General features: G+C 42.2%; 1 protein-coding gene across 1 annotated transcript; it reads left to right on the top strand.

The window, feature by feature from the left end:
* The first annotated feature begins 29 nt into the window (after positions 1-29).
* Positions 30-16,168, top strand: REST (RE1 silencing transcription factor). Its single transcript, XM_008635629.2, has 4 exons — positions 30-1,225; positions 7,158-7,241; positions 10,245-11,867; positions 12,533-16,168. Exons 1-4 carry the CDS (start codon positions 325-327, stop codon positions 12,622-12,624), a joined length of 2,700 nt encoding a protein of 899 aa, XP_008633851.2. The 5' UTR covers positions 30-324; the 3' UTR covers positions 12,625-16,168.
* The last annotated feature ends 232 nt before the right edge of the window (positions 16,169-16,400 follow it).

Below are 16,400 nucleotides of genomic sequence, written 5' to 3'. Positions count from 1 at the left end.
CGGGAGCCGCGGGGCCCGGCCCGGGGTCGCTCCCCTGCCCGGAGCCCCGCCTGGGCCCTGGGACACCGTTGTCAGCGCCTCCCACCCGTCCTCCACACGGTGGGATCCTGCACCACACGTAGGCAAGAGCTCAATAGCCCCTTCGGGCGAGGACCGAGGTCCCCCAGCTCCGGGTTCTGCTTCCCGCTGCCCCAGCACGTCAGCAAAGAGCTTTAGTTCGCTGGTGTTCCCTGGAGGGCTGCTTCGACAGTACACAGCAGAGGAGGGTTTTCCACACTCGGGTGCTTACAGGTGTTCCTTTTCTCTTCCAACAGAATTACTGCCATGGCAACTCAAGTGCTGGGACAGTCTGGTGGGAACAGCCTCTTTCCTGGCAGTTCTAATATTGGCATGGCATTGTCCAATGACATGTATGACTTACAGGACCTTTCTAAAGCTGAGCTGGCAGCTCCTCAGCTTATTATGTTGGCAAATGTGGCCTTGACAGGAGAAGTTAGTGGCAACTGCTGTGATTACCTGGTTGGAGAAGAGAGACAAATGGCAGAACTGACAACGGTGGGGGACAGCAACTTCTCAGATAGTGATGGAGAGGGTATGGAAGATACCCAGGCTGCGGAGAGTGACCGTGAAGCACCTGAAAATATGGAATTAAGCTCCCTTGAGGTTCCTAGTGTGGAAACTCAAGGTCCAGCTGCTTGTTCCCCTCCTAAGACTCCCAGTGTGGACAAAGATGTCTCATTGGAAGCACTGGGTACTCCAGAAAGCACAGAGGACAAGTGTAAGAGCTTGAAGAGCAAACCATTTCGTTGTAAGCCTTGCCAGTACGAGGCAGAGTCTGAAGAGGAGTTTGTGCATCATATCAGGGTTCACAGTGCTAAGAAATTTTTCGTGGAAGAAAATGCAGAAAAGCAAGCACAGGTGAAGGAGTCTGATTCCTGCAGTGCAGAAGAGGTGGATTTCTCTAAGGGCCCAATCCGTTGTGATCGCTGTGGCTATAACACTAACAGATATGATCACTATCTGGCTCACTTGAAGCACCACAACAAAGCAGGCGAAAACGAGAGAGTCTACAAGTGTACCATATGCACTTACACTACTGTCAGTGAATATCACTGGAAAAAACACCTAAGAAATCATTTTCCCAGGAAAGTGTATACCTGCTCAGAGTGCTCCTATTTTTCAGACAGGAAGAACAATTATATTCAACATATTCGAACTCACACAGGTAAGTTTTTCATCTTTTTTTGACTGAAATGCAGTAAGACTTCTGAGAATCTGTGATGAATGAAGCAAGCAGAGTCCTCTTTTTGCAAAGTTTGTTCTACCCTGATAAAGCTTTGTGCTCTTTTCTCTTGGTTCTACCAGGTTATAGCCTCATGGAATTTGGTCTGAGCTCCAGTCTACAGTCCTAAAGGACTGAGGAAATTTCAGATGCCCAAGAGAAGATGAAGGGCATCCTGTTTAGTAATTTTAAGCCAGTTTTTTGAAGAGGGCAGGACAAAGTGTGCCAGTGGTAATTGTCAGGGTCTACAACGCCAAAACCTGATGTACTCTAAAACCAAAACAAACAGGTTGACAAAAGGTGCCTGAATCCCATAGGTAGTTTTGAAAATGGTACCTTCAGACTGAGCTGAAACTTGACTAAGATGTAATTACAGAGAAGAAAGAGCTGATATATACATGCAAAGGAGTCCTCCAGCATCCACAAAGTCAGAATAAGAGTTGAACAGTGAATTAATTCCTTTTAATGCTCAGAGGCTTCGTTTTTTCTAGGGCCTGCATCACTGCAGCAGCCAGAAGTAGACACATACTTTTGTTGCCATATAGGAAGCCTTCGAGGGAGTCTGGCCTGACTTCCTGACTTCTCCTAGCCTCGGTTTGTAATTGGAAGGGACAGTGTGAGGCCCCTTTTTCCCTGGTGTATACCAAGTGGAATCAGAGGACCTGCAGTGTTGCTGCCATCCTGTGAGCTGGGACCACAGGTGACTTAGGAAATACCTTGCTTTTCATCAGAGAGCCTCACCAGCCTCTCGCATGGGGAGTTCTGACGAACCAAAACTCCTTTCAACGAGGGGTTATCATATCCATGTCACCTCTCTGGGCCATGGGGTACACTTACTATGCCTCCTAATTCCTTTTGTGGAAGTGAGAGGGCAATTCAGAGCTTCCTTGCTGCTTCTTAGAAGCTTTTATTTCCACCGTGTCAGGGCTTTTCTGTGGAGAGGGTTGGCTTGTTAACCATCTCCTAGTGTGCTCACCTGACTTGGTTCCCCTTTATTTTAGACTGTGCTGGCTGAGCAAAGCACTGGGGAATTTCTCCTTTAAAGTCGTGTTTTGTCACAGCAGAGGCATGAATGGTTTGGAGGTTTCAGTTCAGTTGGCTGCAGCTGTCTGGAAGGGTTGGGCACTCCGGAGGCCTCGGGGCTGGGCTTGAGCTTAAGTGTGCAGGAGTTTGTGTTCGTCGGCTCGTTTCAGTATCTGCTTTGTTGAGGCTGGGAGGGTCTGCTGGGAATTTCAGTACTTTAAGACATACTATTCTCCTAAGAATAGCTGTGTGCTGTTGTTCAGAGGATACCATCAGTTTCAAAATCAGTCCTGTCTCAGTATTTTTTTTCTAAACAAGTAAATAAAGTTTATTGTGAGAGGTATTAGGAAAATGGTGTGGTTTATCCTCCAGATCATTTTCTTTGTGTGTTTTGTAGGAGATAACAGGAAAGAGACCAGGTAAAAATGTCAAAATAGTAAGAAAAAACCTAAATGAATCATGTGGGGAACTCATGGTGAAATGTGAGCCAGTGCTGTAGTTCCTGTCTAGTTTACATTTGTCTCAACTTTAAATTAATCTCTGCTTGTGTTTGTGGATGACATTAGGTCCCCCTTTCTGATTTCTGAAAGCACTTGTTGAGTTTTACAGAAACTAACCATGAAAGCATGTTTGCTGAAGAAGCGCTCTCTTATCACTGCATTTGACCAATTTACCAATGAACTGTGTTAAACTTTAAAAAAATCAAGCATATCCAGATCCTCTTTTGCTCCTTTGAAGACAGTGGTGCAGTCAAGGTTTCTGGTTCTTTTCATTACTGTAATTAAGCTGGAATGAGTGATTATGATTTCGGCATGTTTTAGTCTACCCTTGTAGGTGTTTCTTTGCTACTTCATAACTACATAGTTAAAGTGTTTCAGGCAGTTCTTGCTTGATAAAAAACTTCCAAGTATGTTAGTAGAATGATTTAGGAATGTGCCTTGTTTCCAGTAACATTGATTTTGTGGCGGAGACTGTTAAAGCTAGAGTATTAGAAGAATGAATAAGCTTCTGGCAGGTATATTTTATATACCAGGCTAAAAGTCTCTGCCAATGTTAGTGTGTAATAAGTTGCCTTAAAAAACACAAAACCAGAATGCACAAAAAAACTTCCCAAACAACCCCTACCCCAAAAAATCCTGAAAAAACACCCGCAGATATTTTATAGTCAAAAGTATTTGCAGACTGTTTACATAACAGTATTGAATTTAGTAAAAACTGTCTATATGATACCAAAATAGCTTTGGATTGTAGTTTTCATTTGAAACTAAAGAAACATATTTGTTGGGAAAAATGAATGGGATACATCCATCCATCATTTTCTTCCTGTTTTATGGGTTCAGAATATTAAAGAAGAAAGTTGGAATTGTTTGTTTCTTTGGTTTCCTGATTGCTAATAGGTGAAATAATTTTGGATAGATACTTTTCTTTCTCCTGTTTTTTGTTCTTCACCAGACTTCTTAAAAAAAATTTTTTTGTGGGGGAAAATGCCTCTTTGCAGTTAATTTGATTCTGCTGTGTTAGAGCTGTACCGTTTTCTGAAACACTGACTGTACAGAGTGGGGTTTCACTCCACTGTGAATGTGCTGCTGCTGCTGGAGAAAGGCAGTCTCAGTTTTCTACCTGTATCCTGGGACTAGCTGATTCAGCTCGCTAAAATGGAGTAAAGGAGTTCCTCTTGTCCAGGTTGGTTCTCTGCTGGTCAGTGAACTTAGTTGCCTTACTAAGGGCTCATGCAAACACCAGAGCACGTGGCCAGGAGCAGGGAAGGGGGCTGCATGCATGATTGGGAAACATACCTATCCTCTGCATGCTTGGGGACCACGGGAAGGCAGGCTGAGGTTGTCTGCCTGCCTGTTGCTTGCATCCATGTTGAAAAGCAGGTGTCCCAGAGCCCACCCTGTACTGAAGATACCTTGCAGCTTGTGACAGTGCTTGTGCGACAGGCTGCTGACAAATGTGGGGGACCTTGGGCAGACGGGTGTTTCAAGGACCCTACAGATGGTCATAGACTTGCCACCTGGGAAAGCTGCATCTGGAAGAGCCTGTCTGCTGCCCAGTGGGTGGCTGGAGATGTTCAGGGCAATCCCTCCCTCTGCTGCTGGAGCAGAAAGGACTCTTTGTGTCAGGGACAGATCTACCTGAGCTCGTTAGTGCTCATTAGACCTTCTAGACCAAGTTTTGACTTGATTTACCTGCTGATCCTGAAGCTGTACTATGTGCAAGACAGTGCAGCATTGTTCTCTTTCTTTTTTCCATATTTTGCTTGTTAGAAGAAATTTCTAGAAAACTTCGTTGAAAATAATCTGAAGGACTATATAACTAAGACATCTGCTTCAGGCAGTTACAATGTTCTGTGTCTAGTTTTGGCATTATTAAAAAAGGCTTTATCAAGACATTGTTGAGGAATACCTTTGGTGCAGGTAGCTCAGTGTGCAAGCTGCAGTTCGAGATGCAGGTTTTGCTCAGGGTGAGAGCACAGAGAGGCCATGAATTGCCAACCCTGTACTGGTGGTGCCAGCCAGGTGAATGGACACTTGAGAGACACGGCAGGAGCCGGGAATTGCTGACATTTTGATAACAAAGGAGAGGAAGAGGGGTGATGCCAGCGAGGTAGATGGACATGGAGAGGCTCAGCAGCAGGAGCAAAGGCTGGGGAGGAAGAGCAAGACTTGCGTGCGGGTAGATTGTGAGGGTATAAGAGCCCAGGGGTTCCATCGTTGGGGGTCCTCTTTGGAGGCACCAGCTCCGGGTGTTTCTGTGTTACTGTGCCATGGGTAAGTGGCTTTATGGAATGAGACATCTGAGACTCTGCTCTGGGAAACCTGGGGTCAAACTAGTGAGGAAACCTGGTCTGACACTGTGTGAGTGGGGTGTGCAGGGAGTCAAGTGGGGCATGTGTTGGGTCACTGGAGCTCCTGCCGTGAAGGGGCTTCAGACCCAGCAGTCTGGCCTTGGGAGTGTGGCTGCCAGAGTCTCTTGAATGGTGGGAACTTTCCTTAACAAGATGATCTTAAATTTGTATGCCGATAGTAGTCTGCCTGTTCATTTGCATAGAGTTAAGTGCCTGCTTAAGCTTTTGCTAGATTGCAGCTTATTCTGTAAGTGTCTTCTGGAGAGGTTTTTTTGATGGCTCGTTTGCATATAATGAACGAGCTTATAAAATTACAATACATATCCTTTGGGGGATTGTATTTGACAGAACAGCCTGTACAATGCATTTAATTCTCAAGTGGCAACAACACATTTTAAATTTGTTGTGTTCATTATGCTTAAATCCAGTATGTTTTGTGGCTGTGCCCTATGTAAAAAAGGGCATGAAAGAAAGCCTGTTTCACATTCCTAACGTTGTAGGTAACTTTACAGATATGAAATTTCAGGTAATGGGAAGAAGATATGACTGAATATTCCAGGACCTTCGGCCACATATTTTTTAATTGTAAGGAGTCATTTAAAACCAAAACCATTTCTTTGTAACAAAAGGAGTACCCCTCCCTTGTACATGACTTAATCTTACTGTGTGTATTGCACCAATCTCCTACTTTGTTTTAATTGGAAAGGGAGAGGAGTTGTGGTTGTTAGGGTGAATTTACCTTTAAACTGCTGATCTAATCAAGAACGATAGTCTAAATGTTGGATGGAAGGAAGAAATGTGGAATTAATCTGCATTACAAAGGCTGCTTCTACTGCTGTTTTGGCACAGGCCAGCAGCGGAGCCTCACATCACATACTGGCAGATGCAGGTCTTTGCTGCTGCAGATACAGGTGTGCTTCTGAGAGTGAACACATAGCCCGTGTGGAGGGCTTTTGCTGATGTCCAGGTCTCTGTGATTTGGAGAGCACCTTGGTTGTATGCTTCATATGTAGCAAATTTATCAAAATGCTGTAGTGTAATTCTGGGTATGATTTGAATAAATACTATGACTGAGTAACTTCTTTTTCCCTTTTCAGCTTCCCTTCTCTCTTCTCTTGTGGGCGTCCACCCAAGACTAAAAAGTCTTTGTAGTGGAGACAGTGTGCTAGCAGTTTGGGGCAAAACCTCCTGGTGCTTATCTGGACCTGCCTAACATGTTAATTATAAAACTGTCTGCCTTTGTTTGGAGCTTGTCTTCACTTGAAAAAGATTTTCAAGTATCATTGTACTGATACAATTTTTAGCTACAATTACAAGCTGACTGTCCTCAGTGGAGATATAATTTATGACAGCTTAGTTTCCATTAGTTCTCCAGAACCAAGAACTCTTCAGGCATGGGGTTTTGAGTCTTCAAAAGAAATGTTTATGCTACATTTAAGCTTTTGCTAGCAGCATAATTTCACTGAGCAGGACATCATGCTTTTCCATGCTGCAAGCTATTTTCACTCTGCCAGTAAAACTTTGGAAGTAAAGACTTGGTCTATCTGCAGTTGTGTTCTGGTGGTTGTACCACATCTTAATCCAAATTAAACATGGAGGTTTTGGGTAAGATGTTATGCAAAGCAAAAACATAGCTAGTTTCTTACAGGATCTTTTGTGCATCTTCTGAGTGTTGGGAGAAAATGCTGTAGGGAAGTCAGGTCTGGTGGCTTAAGGCTTTTTAAAGTTGTCTGTCCTCATCACCTTTTTGCTGAGGTTACTCTTGACCCCAGGTGGACATTAGAATGTGCCTCTGTCATATCCTGCCCTTTCACTGCCCTCATTCATAAGGCATGACATGTTGCAGTGGTCCAGCTTGGGCATATACTTCTCACTGTCCCTTGCTGCGAGATAACGTGCTCTACAGTGTGAGGATCTGTGACAGCCTCCCCTGTGTGGCTTTGTAACCAAGTTTGGGAATCTGCTGTGTTTCAGTAACTACTTTGCTGTTTGTTTTTGCAGGGGAGCGACCGTATCAATGTGCGATGTGTCCTTATTCCAGCTCTCAGAAGACCCATTTAACCAGGCACATGCGCACCCACTCAGGTTGGTACGGAGTGGCAGCAGCGTGACTGAGGAAAAGGGGGTGGGTCACAGTATCACAGCATGGTTGCAGTTGGAAGGGACCTCTGGAGGTCATCTGGGCCAGATCCTGGGTCCAGAAGGGCCACCTAAAGCAGCCTGCCCAGTTCTGTGTGAGATGCCATCTTAGCGAGTATGGCCTGAGCTTTTAGCTCCTTTTATAATGGGGAAGGTTGTCTTGCTAAGGAATGCTAAGTGCCATGAATATAACTGATAATGGGAATATATCCTTTTACTTTTCAAGATCTATTCTGATATTCATAGGACTGCTCTAGTAGTCCTAGTAATCTAGGAATAAATACAACATTGTGATGATATAGGAACAAATCTTTGTACTCTGCTGTCATAGCTGAGTTCAAATCAGTGAAGCTGGGAAAATTTTGAGTAGCTGAGAGTCTCCTCTGTGATGTCTGGGATTGGATCTCATCTAGGGGTTCTGAGCTTTTGTTTAGTATGACACAGTGATGTAAATTAGTGTCTGCTTGTGGCAGGGAGACACAGGAGAAAAAACAAACTCAAGAGGATGTTCACAAGTAACTCAGTCTCATTGCACTAAAAGCCAAATTAACAATTTTCACTAGCCTTTATTTCCAGTTACTGGTCATGAGCTGTGTGGTGTTACAAATATCTGCTCTTGCGCTCGTGAATCTCTTTTTGAATGAATTAACAGCATTTTTGGGAGCTGTAACACCATAGACACAAGCATAGTTGTCCTTTATGACTCTTGTAGGGGAGTTCAGGTAGACCTGAGCCTGTGCTTTTGATTTGTTTTTGTAAAATCTGAATTGACCAGCCCTAGGTGAATTCCTAATGCTGGCAAACAGGAGTTGAAGTCTCCTGAGCAGTAATTGTCTCAATTTCAATTGATGAGGCTTTTAATTGAAACCAGGAGTCAGTCAGTTTTAACTGTAGTGGAGTGAGGCTTGGGCCCATTAAAAATAGCCAGCTTTAAAATGTCATGTCAGTATTTTGGTGTGAGAATTTTGTGAATGTAGTATTCTGCTTTCAGAAACAAAAATAATAGTTGGTTGAACCTCTGGTTTGCAAATGAACCACCAAATTTGCAAATGGTTTCATCAATACCGAGCCTGGAAACCATGTCACTAGCATATTACTCCGCCCTTGTTCTGTTCAAGGAAGTCTCAAATCTGAGGGAGGTAAGGAGTGTGATCTGCCTGTGGCCCTTGCCTCAAAGGTCTCTGAGGGAAGGCATGATTTTGCTGTCAGGGGTGCTGTATTACTAGCTCTCCTAAATTCTACTGTATGTTTTATTGCATTGCCCAGACATCTGCACCTTTTCTATGGCAGTTTCTGGAGTCCTGCAGTTCACAGGCTCGCAGGTGCTGTAGCTTTCTTCCCATGCCGGATGGCAAATAACAGTGGTTTAGAGCCTAATTCAGAGCTGGTTTTTTAGCCATATTGGTACATATCCTTTTCACTTGCGCAGTAAAACCCCTGGATTTAGTAGAGACGATGGACACAAACTCTTCACATGCTATCTTTGAGTTACGCTGTTGCAGCTGCCTCTGAGCACTCTGTGCGCTTAGAACAGCTTGTTCATGTGTATATAAGAGAGGCTGTTCTTGTCCTCCCCCAGTGTAACACAGAACTATTCTTTGAAATTTAGGTGATAAAGGCTCTATACTTGGAGGAAGGATGAGCAATAAACACATCAAGCTTAAACTTGTGGAAAATGTCACCAGGAAGTGGGAGAAAAAAAGAAGGAAGTAAAGTGGAGAGGGAGGGAATCAAAGTAGCTCTTCTTTAAATAATAATTAGATGCTGCAGACAGACATGAAATGATCTGGACTCTTAAACAAGTGTCCCGCTCCTTCCTGCCAGGGAGGCAGCACAGCTTTTCTAGAGTTTGTGAGGGTGTTGCAGATACGTGGTTAACACACACAGGCACCACATCTTCACTGCAGGCTGGCTGGTCTCCTGAGTCATGCTACAGAGCATGCTTGAGTATGGGCAGTGGGTTGCAGGGAAGGGAGAAGCCCTGTTGTATGGGAGCAGAAGGGACTAGAATGGATTTTCAACATACTGAAGAAGTAGCATGCATTAGTTCTGCAGATCAGTTTTGAGATGCTGGTTCAGAGCTCAGGAGCATCCCAAATTCCTCAGCTAAATTGGCACATGCACAGATGCTCCCGAAGTATTTCTGGACTTGAGTTGTTGCACTAGAAGTGTTTTTCCTATTTGCTTTGATGTGTAAGGGAAAGCTGCTTCTGCTGCAGTGGCATGCGCTAAACAGAACATTTCAGGACCACTTCTGCAAGAGTCATTGCACTAACATAAATGCAGATTTTAATAGTAACGTGATGGCTTTGGAGTATGTTTGTTTAACTTGCCAAGAGTAGCCTGCAGGCAATGTACCACGTGTTGGAGGCACCAAAACACTGAACTGAATTTTTTCAGAGGTAAAGATCATCTGGGCACCCCTTTCATGTTCTTAGGTTTTTGCCAGCTTCTTTTCCCTCATTTCCTTTTCAATGCAAACATGAAGTATGCTAAATCTGTGTAAAGTTGGACTTTTTTTGAAACGCTTGTGTGAAACTGCTATTCATCAAATGTTACATTTCCGTTTTTCTACAATGCATTCAATGGACCAGTTGGGTATGGATTCCATTTGCTAATATTACTGTAGAGAGATCTCTGCCGGTATGTATGCCTAGCCAGAACCTGTGACGTTGTTACTGCTTGTTTGGTTTTGGATCCCCTTCCTCCCAACCCTCACCCCTTCTCTCTTTTTTTTTTTTTTGTATTTTTTTCTTAGTGTCTCGTGAATGTGTTTGTGACTTGTGGATTTCTTATGTTGACTTTGCTTAATTTTAAAGGCGCATGGATAATTTTTTTTTTATCCTTTTCAAGTTTCATATTTCTGTATCTGTGTTAGTGGGACGTGATTGCTCCGAAACCACCATGCTTAATAATCACCATCATTCTGTTCCGTCCTCCTTTCCTTAGGTGAGAAGCCATTCAAATGTGACCAGTGCAGCTACGTGGCCTCAAACCAGCACGAGGTGACTCGTCACGCGAGGCAAGTGCACAATGGGCCCAAGCCTCTGATCTGCCCGCACTGTAACTACAAAACCGCTGACCGCAGCAATTTCAAAAAGCACGTTGAGCTCCACGTCAACCCGCGGCAGTTTCTCTGCCCTGTCTGTGATTATGCAGCGTCTAAAAAATGTAACCTGCAGTATCACATCAAGTCCAGGCATCCTGATTGTTCTGACATCACCATGGATGTCTCAAAGGTGAAGCTACGGACTAAAAAGAGTGAAGCTGACTTTTCTGAGAGCAGTAATGACAAAGTGGAGAAGGAACCAACGAAAGGGGATTCAGCTGCAAAGAAAACGGAGAAAATTGTGAAGGTGGAGAAAAAAGATAATTCGGCAAAGGAAAAGAAGTCAACAAACAATGTTTCTGCGGGCCAGGTGACAACCAGAAGTCGGAAATCGGCTTCAGAAAACAAGGAGGTGGATATTAAAACTGAGAAAAGTACTGAGAAAACATGTAAAACAAAGAAGGTCAAAAGAAAGGCAGAAACTGAGGCAACTTCCTCAAAGCAAGAGCCTGCAAATGATACCTCAGTAGTAACAAAAAAGAAAAAGAAAGTGGAAGCTAAACCCAGAGACTGCTCGGAAGCTCAAAAAAGTGATGTTGTACCAGAGGAAGAGCCTAAAAAGCAAAATTACTGCCTCAAGAAAAACAGAAAAAAGAAAGCTCTGAAAATTAAGCATAGTAAAAAAAGCAGTAAACTCAATCAGGAGAAGATTGAGGAAGAGGAGATGCCAGATGAGTATCCTATCACAGAAGAAGAAGATGGATGTGTGAAGCTGGACACTGAGGGCAGTGACCAGAAGGAGCAAGATCCCACTGACACAGTGGCATTAAACAACAATGGTGGTCATGCTCTCAGCGGGGAGAGCACTGATCCCAAGGGAAACTGCATCCAAGGCCCAGGGCAGCTTTATCTGCCAGCTCAGGATGCAAACACAGAAGCTGAGGTAAAGGACCAAGAAATGCCTGCAGCAGCAGGTGAGGGTGAAGACACTGGTGGTGCAAAGGAGGAGGAGAAACAGGTGGACAGAGGGGAAGACACTTGCTCTGAGAAACCTTCCCATGCAGTGTCTTCTGAAAAAAGCTTGGATGTGCTTATGGATGTGATACCAGATCTGGCACCTGAGAAGGAGCCAGAGGAAACTGTGGCAGAAACTGAGAGTAACTCAGACCTGATGGACCTGAGCAAGACATGCCTGCCAGCGACAGAGCCGACAGGAGATGCTGCGCCAGCACCTGTGCCTGGAGAAGGGTGTACACAAAGCCCTAAAGTGGCTCTGTCCTTATCTCGGGATAACACAGCCGTGAATGAGTCTCAGGAAATGGATGAGGATGAGGGCATCCACAGCCATGAAGGCAGCGACATCAGCGACAACATATCAGAAGGAAGCGATGACTCGGGGTTAAATGGTGCTCGCTCTGTACAAGAGGAAACAAGTCCAAAGATGTCACAAGGAGCTCCGGACACCACGGTGGCCAGGGAGAACTATGTGTGCATTTTTTGTGACCGCTCATTTAAAAAGGAAGGTGAATACAGCAAGCACCTCAACAGGCACTTAGTTAATGTGTATTATCTTGAGAAGGCAGCAAAAGGGCAGGAGTAGAAGTAGCTGTGGTTTGGGGAATCTTCTTTTGTAAGATCTTACACAGCTTATGTAAAAATACTGTAGATTTTTTTTTTTAAGCATGGTTTGCTTTAGTGTCTGCATTGGTTTCTTTTTTGGTTTAGTTTTTTTTTTTAAGTTGAAAATATTTTTGACAACTTTATGTGTCATGGTGAACTCATTAACTATTGGATCTCTTAATTAGAGAAAGCAGGTAGGGTGTATAAGGTTTTGTCCTATAAAGTCACTGTAAGCTTCTAGTCTATTAGCTTATGCAGCTCTTTTATAAACTGAGTTTTAGGAACAAGACTGGAGCTAACAATATACAAGTTGGATGTTTATAGAGCCACTGGCATAAGTTGCTTTTTGTTCTAGCAGCCAACTCTTTCTCTCCCTTTTTCCCTTTCCCACTTTTTTTTTTTAAGTTCTTTTCAATGTATCTTGATGTTCAGTGTTAAACTACTTGATGGTTTTTCTACCAGGAAGATAGCTTCTATTACATAAAGAGCACTTTGTAAAAGAAATCAAAGTTGGCTAGTGATGAACATAAATGTTTAAGCTAATTACAATTATGAACATACATTTCAGATCCCCTAAGTGTGAATGATGAGCCAAAATTTGAGAGTAGTCCTTCTGATGCCTGGGGTGGCCACCTAAAAACAGAGGCTAGACAAGAATAAGGGAATAAAGGTAGGTATTTATTTGAAGGGCTTTCAGGGTACACCTTGGGCAGTCAAAAGGCTACACCCAAGATGGATGCAGGTCACGGGTTCTTCTTCACACTTTTGTAAGTTTGGTTCATTTGCATATCAGGGTTAATTCTCCAATTAAAACTTCAGTTAATGATGTAATTTCCCCAGGTTTACCCCCCTTCTTAAGATTTTCATTTACACATTTTGGACCTAGGACAATCTGGGTGTCCTTGGAGAGCAAACCTAGAGAGGTTTGTTATGTCTAACCAGCATGAGAGAACAGCAGCTAACAGGCCACACGAAACTTCAGAGTTACACACTAGGCAGTACAAGATTTGAAAAATATAAAAGTTAAACCCTAAGGCATCACTTCCAACTTTTGATTGGAAAGTCTTTGTCTTGATTAATATCTTAATCACTGATATGTAATTGGCTTTGTTGTGGGGGAGCAAGTTTGTTATTTTTAATTTCTGCTTTTTGTTTTTTGATTGTGCTTTAAGGGCTTAAAATGTTGCACTTGTTTTGATTTTTACCTATGCAGTTTAATCTTCTAGGAATAGCGCTTGTGCAGTATATGTACACTTTATATATGCATGTTTGGTTTTGTATATGTAAGTTTTTTTTATTTGAAAACATTCAGACTTGTTGCTTACCATGGGACAGTTTTCTGTGGCAGCTTTCTGTGATTCTCCTTACTGCAGATTTTTCTTGTTTTCCTGGGATGTGATTAGCTGTGCATGAAGTTGCTGAAATTATGAACTGCTTGGCTATGCATTTTTAAGTGGCTTTAGAATTGTACAGTCCTTGAGCAAAAGGATACACATGCAGCTCCAAAACGCTCTTTTACAAGATTTATTCTGTCATGGAAATGCCACTTCTGATTCTTTGAATACACATGCAGAGTGATAAATTCTGATTTATAATTTGGGATCACCAGGCAGGAAAAAATTGCTTTCAGTGGAAACAGTCTGCAGATTCTGCAAGTCTGGATGATTATTTTTTTTCCCCTTCCATTTTCATTTTTGTGGTGGACAGCAGTCAAACTTCAAGAGCTTTAAAACAATAAAATAGCAGCAGTGATATAATCTAACATCTCATACACAAGAAACCACAACAAACAAATAAGGATAAATCAACTGGTAAGCAACAAACCTGGCACTAAAAATCTGCAGAAATTTCTGCTCCGTATTAATTCAAGTTGCATTTAATAAAACCATCCAGCTTCCATGCAGAGAGAAACATATAAGTGATCAGATTGTCATCTCAGGTCTACATGTCATACCAGGAGTTTTTAATTCTAAACAGATTTCATTTCTAGCACACACAAATGCAAGAGAGATGGCATACCTAAATGCTGGTTGCCAACCAGTGGCAAAATGTAAACAAAATCCAAACCAGCAGGGAAGAAAGAAAACCTTCCAGGTCCCATCTGTGCACTCTTCCGACTGTCATTAGCTGCCTTTCCAGTGGGAGCAGTTGGGGACAGCTCCAAAGAAACAAATTTGGAGGCAGGTGTTATTTGGAGAGTGGAGTTGAAGAGCTCAGACAGCATTTGTCAGAGCACTTTATTGCAAGTAACTCTCTGTGTAAGCTCTGGAATAAACCCCATTCTTCACTGTCCCCACAGCATCTTCCCCTCCAAACAAACCCACTGCTGTGAATGAATAGAGAGCAACAATGCTACATTGCTTCTGCTTTTGGGAGAGATTAGTAATAGGAGGCCAAAGATTTGAGAGGGAAGGCATCCCTCATGGCAGAAATAAGTTGTATAATGTATAGTGAGTTTTTGTTTGCATAGATGGTGTTCAATCCTTACCTTGGCTGCGACAATCATTGTCAACTCAAGATCAAGTTGCAACTATATTTATGTTAAACATTAAGAAAACAAACGTAGTTGAATTGCTTTCCTAAAGTACCAGTTGTAATAGTTTTAGATGTATTTTTTTTTCCTCTTAATAGTGTTTCTTTTATATATAAATGTTGCCACCATTTGTGAGTGATATGAGCAGATGCTGGGAATTCCAGTACTGTGTAGAGGTTTAAAACTCCCTTCCTATCCTTGCTATTTTATGAGAGACTTCAAGGACTTTAGCTATGTTCAAGTAAACTCATGGACTGGCCTGATAATTTTTTCCTGTTTGTTTTTAAATGAAAATGATGCTGTTGACTGACTTTAAATTTCTCTCTGTGAGATAAAAGCAAAGGTGGTTCCCTGAAATACTGTGCTGCACATTTCTGTGAAGTGGTCAAGGTTTCAATGCTTGATCTGACAAGAACTCGTCGAAGACAACAGTCGGCTCCTCTTTGGCGGAGTTTTCTACCACAAGATGAGAAACTGAAAATAAATTATTAATGTATTAAAAAGAAGAAAAGTTGATTTTTTTCTATCTAAGACCCGTTGACAATGTCCTGAAATAGCTAATCTTGGTGCAGAACTGTGTTGAAATTGTCTGCAAGGTTTGGGATTATGTTACAGTAAAAAGGCAAGGATGTATTGTGTTTATGCATTATGTTTATCTCAAATGTTAGGCACTGCTAATATGAGTATTTGAGGGGGAGTGCGGGTCACATAGCCTACCATATATGGTGGTCTTACATTGCTGTATCTCCCTATAAACAATGCCTTTATTTTTTTTTTTTTTTTTTTTTTTTTTTTTTTTTTTGGTCTCTTTCAATATTGTTAAATTATTTTGTGTTGGTTTTGCCAATGCTAGCATGTTTGTGTTTTTTGGCAATAATACCTGTATTTGTGTTCAACCTCCAATATGTGGTTGGAAGGATTAGCACGCTTATACACCCCTACACTGCCAGCCCTCAGTTGAGTCATGTGTTTTGGGCCTTTTCTGTATGAATCTATACACTCAAACTAACTGCCTGGAGAAATGGTCAAGAAATGGGTAGCTAGGCACTTAAAATCCATGGTATTGCAATTGCTGCTTCTGGATTTTGATGATCTAGGCTGGAACTTTAGTCATGTAAAGAAGAATGTTTAACAGCTGACAGGCCAGTTAAGATACAGTAATGTCATTGATTTCAACACATTTAATGTAGCTGAAAGGTATTAAATCAAATTCAAGAGTTTTCTTGAATGTCAGTTGTGTAGATATGTGGCGTGCATATGATATTAACAGAATCCAAATAGCTAATTAAATTGTTTTATGTGTACATATATTTTCCCCCCCTCTAAAATTACACTAGCTAACAAACTTTTGTAAGCTGGCATGGAAACATGTTTATGATGTTTAGTTGCACCATGTTTGATGCTTTTACAGTGCAATACTTGTATTCTCTGAATTAAACCAAAGGTAATTTTTTTCATGCTCTCTACTGTAGTGCATGACAGTCTTTTCTACATTTGTAATAGATGTAAAACGAGCCAGATCATACTTCCTGTTTTTACCTAAATCATGTATAAGAAGTCTTTTGTTCAAAATGTAGTATAAAGTTAAACTAAATTTCATTATATTAACCTTTACAAGTGTATTTTCCTAAGCATAGTTATGATTAAATAAACTTTATTAAGGAACCTGCAGCTTCTATCTTCCATTTATTAATGGCTGTGGAAGCCATTTGTAATGAGAGGCAGGAGCAGTGCCAGTGTTAGACAGAGCTCCTGAAGACCTCAAGCCAGGCAGGTGGGACTGAGGGAGTCAGTACAGAGATGCCAGACTTGACTGCAGACAGGGGCAGTGGCTCCAGAAGAACGTTCTTTTTCCTCTTCAATGTTTTGTTTTCATTTCCCTGTCCACTTCAGTAAGGACAGG

Source organism: Corvus brachyrhynchos, unplaced genomic scaffold (genome assembly GCF_000691975.1).
Source record: "Corvus brachyrhynchos isolate BGI_N302 unplaced genomic scaffold, ASM69197v1 scaffold175, whole genome shotgun sequence".
Taxonomy (NCBI): Eukaryota; Metazoa; Chordata; class Aves; order Passeriformes; family Corvidae; genus Corvus; species Corvus brachyrhynchos.
This window is presented reverse-complemented; position numbering and strand designations above follow the sequence as displayed.

Coding starts and splice junctions, on each gene's coding strand:
- REST (XM_008635629.2), top strand. CDS start 325: ATGGCAACTCAAGTGCTGGGACAGTCTGGTGGGAACAGCCTCTTTCCT. Junction 7,242..10,244: donor GCACATGCGCACCCACTCAG/GTTGGTACGGAG, acceptor TCCTTTCCTTAG/GTGAGAAGCCATTCAAATGT. Junction 11,868..12,532: donor CCGCTCATTTAAAAAGGAAG/GTGAATACAGCA, acceptor CATACATTTCAG/ATCCCCTAAGTGTGAATGAT.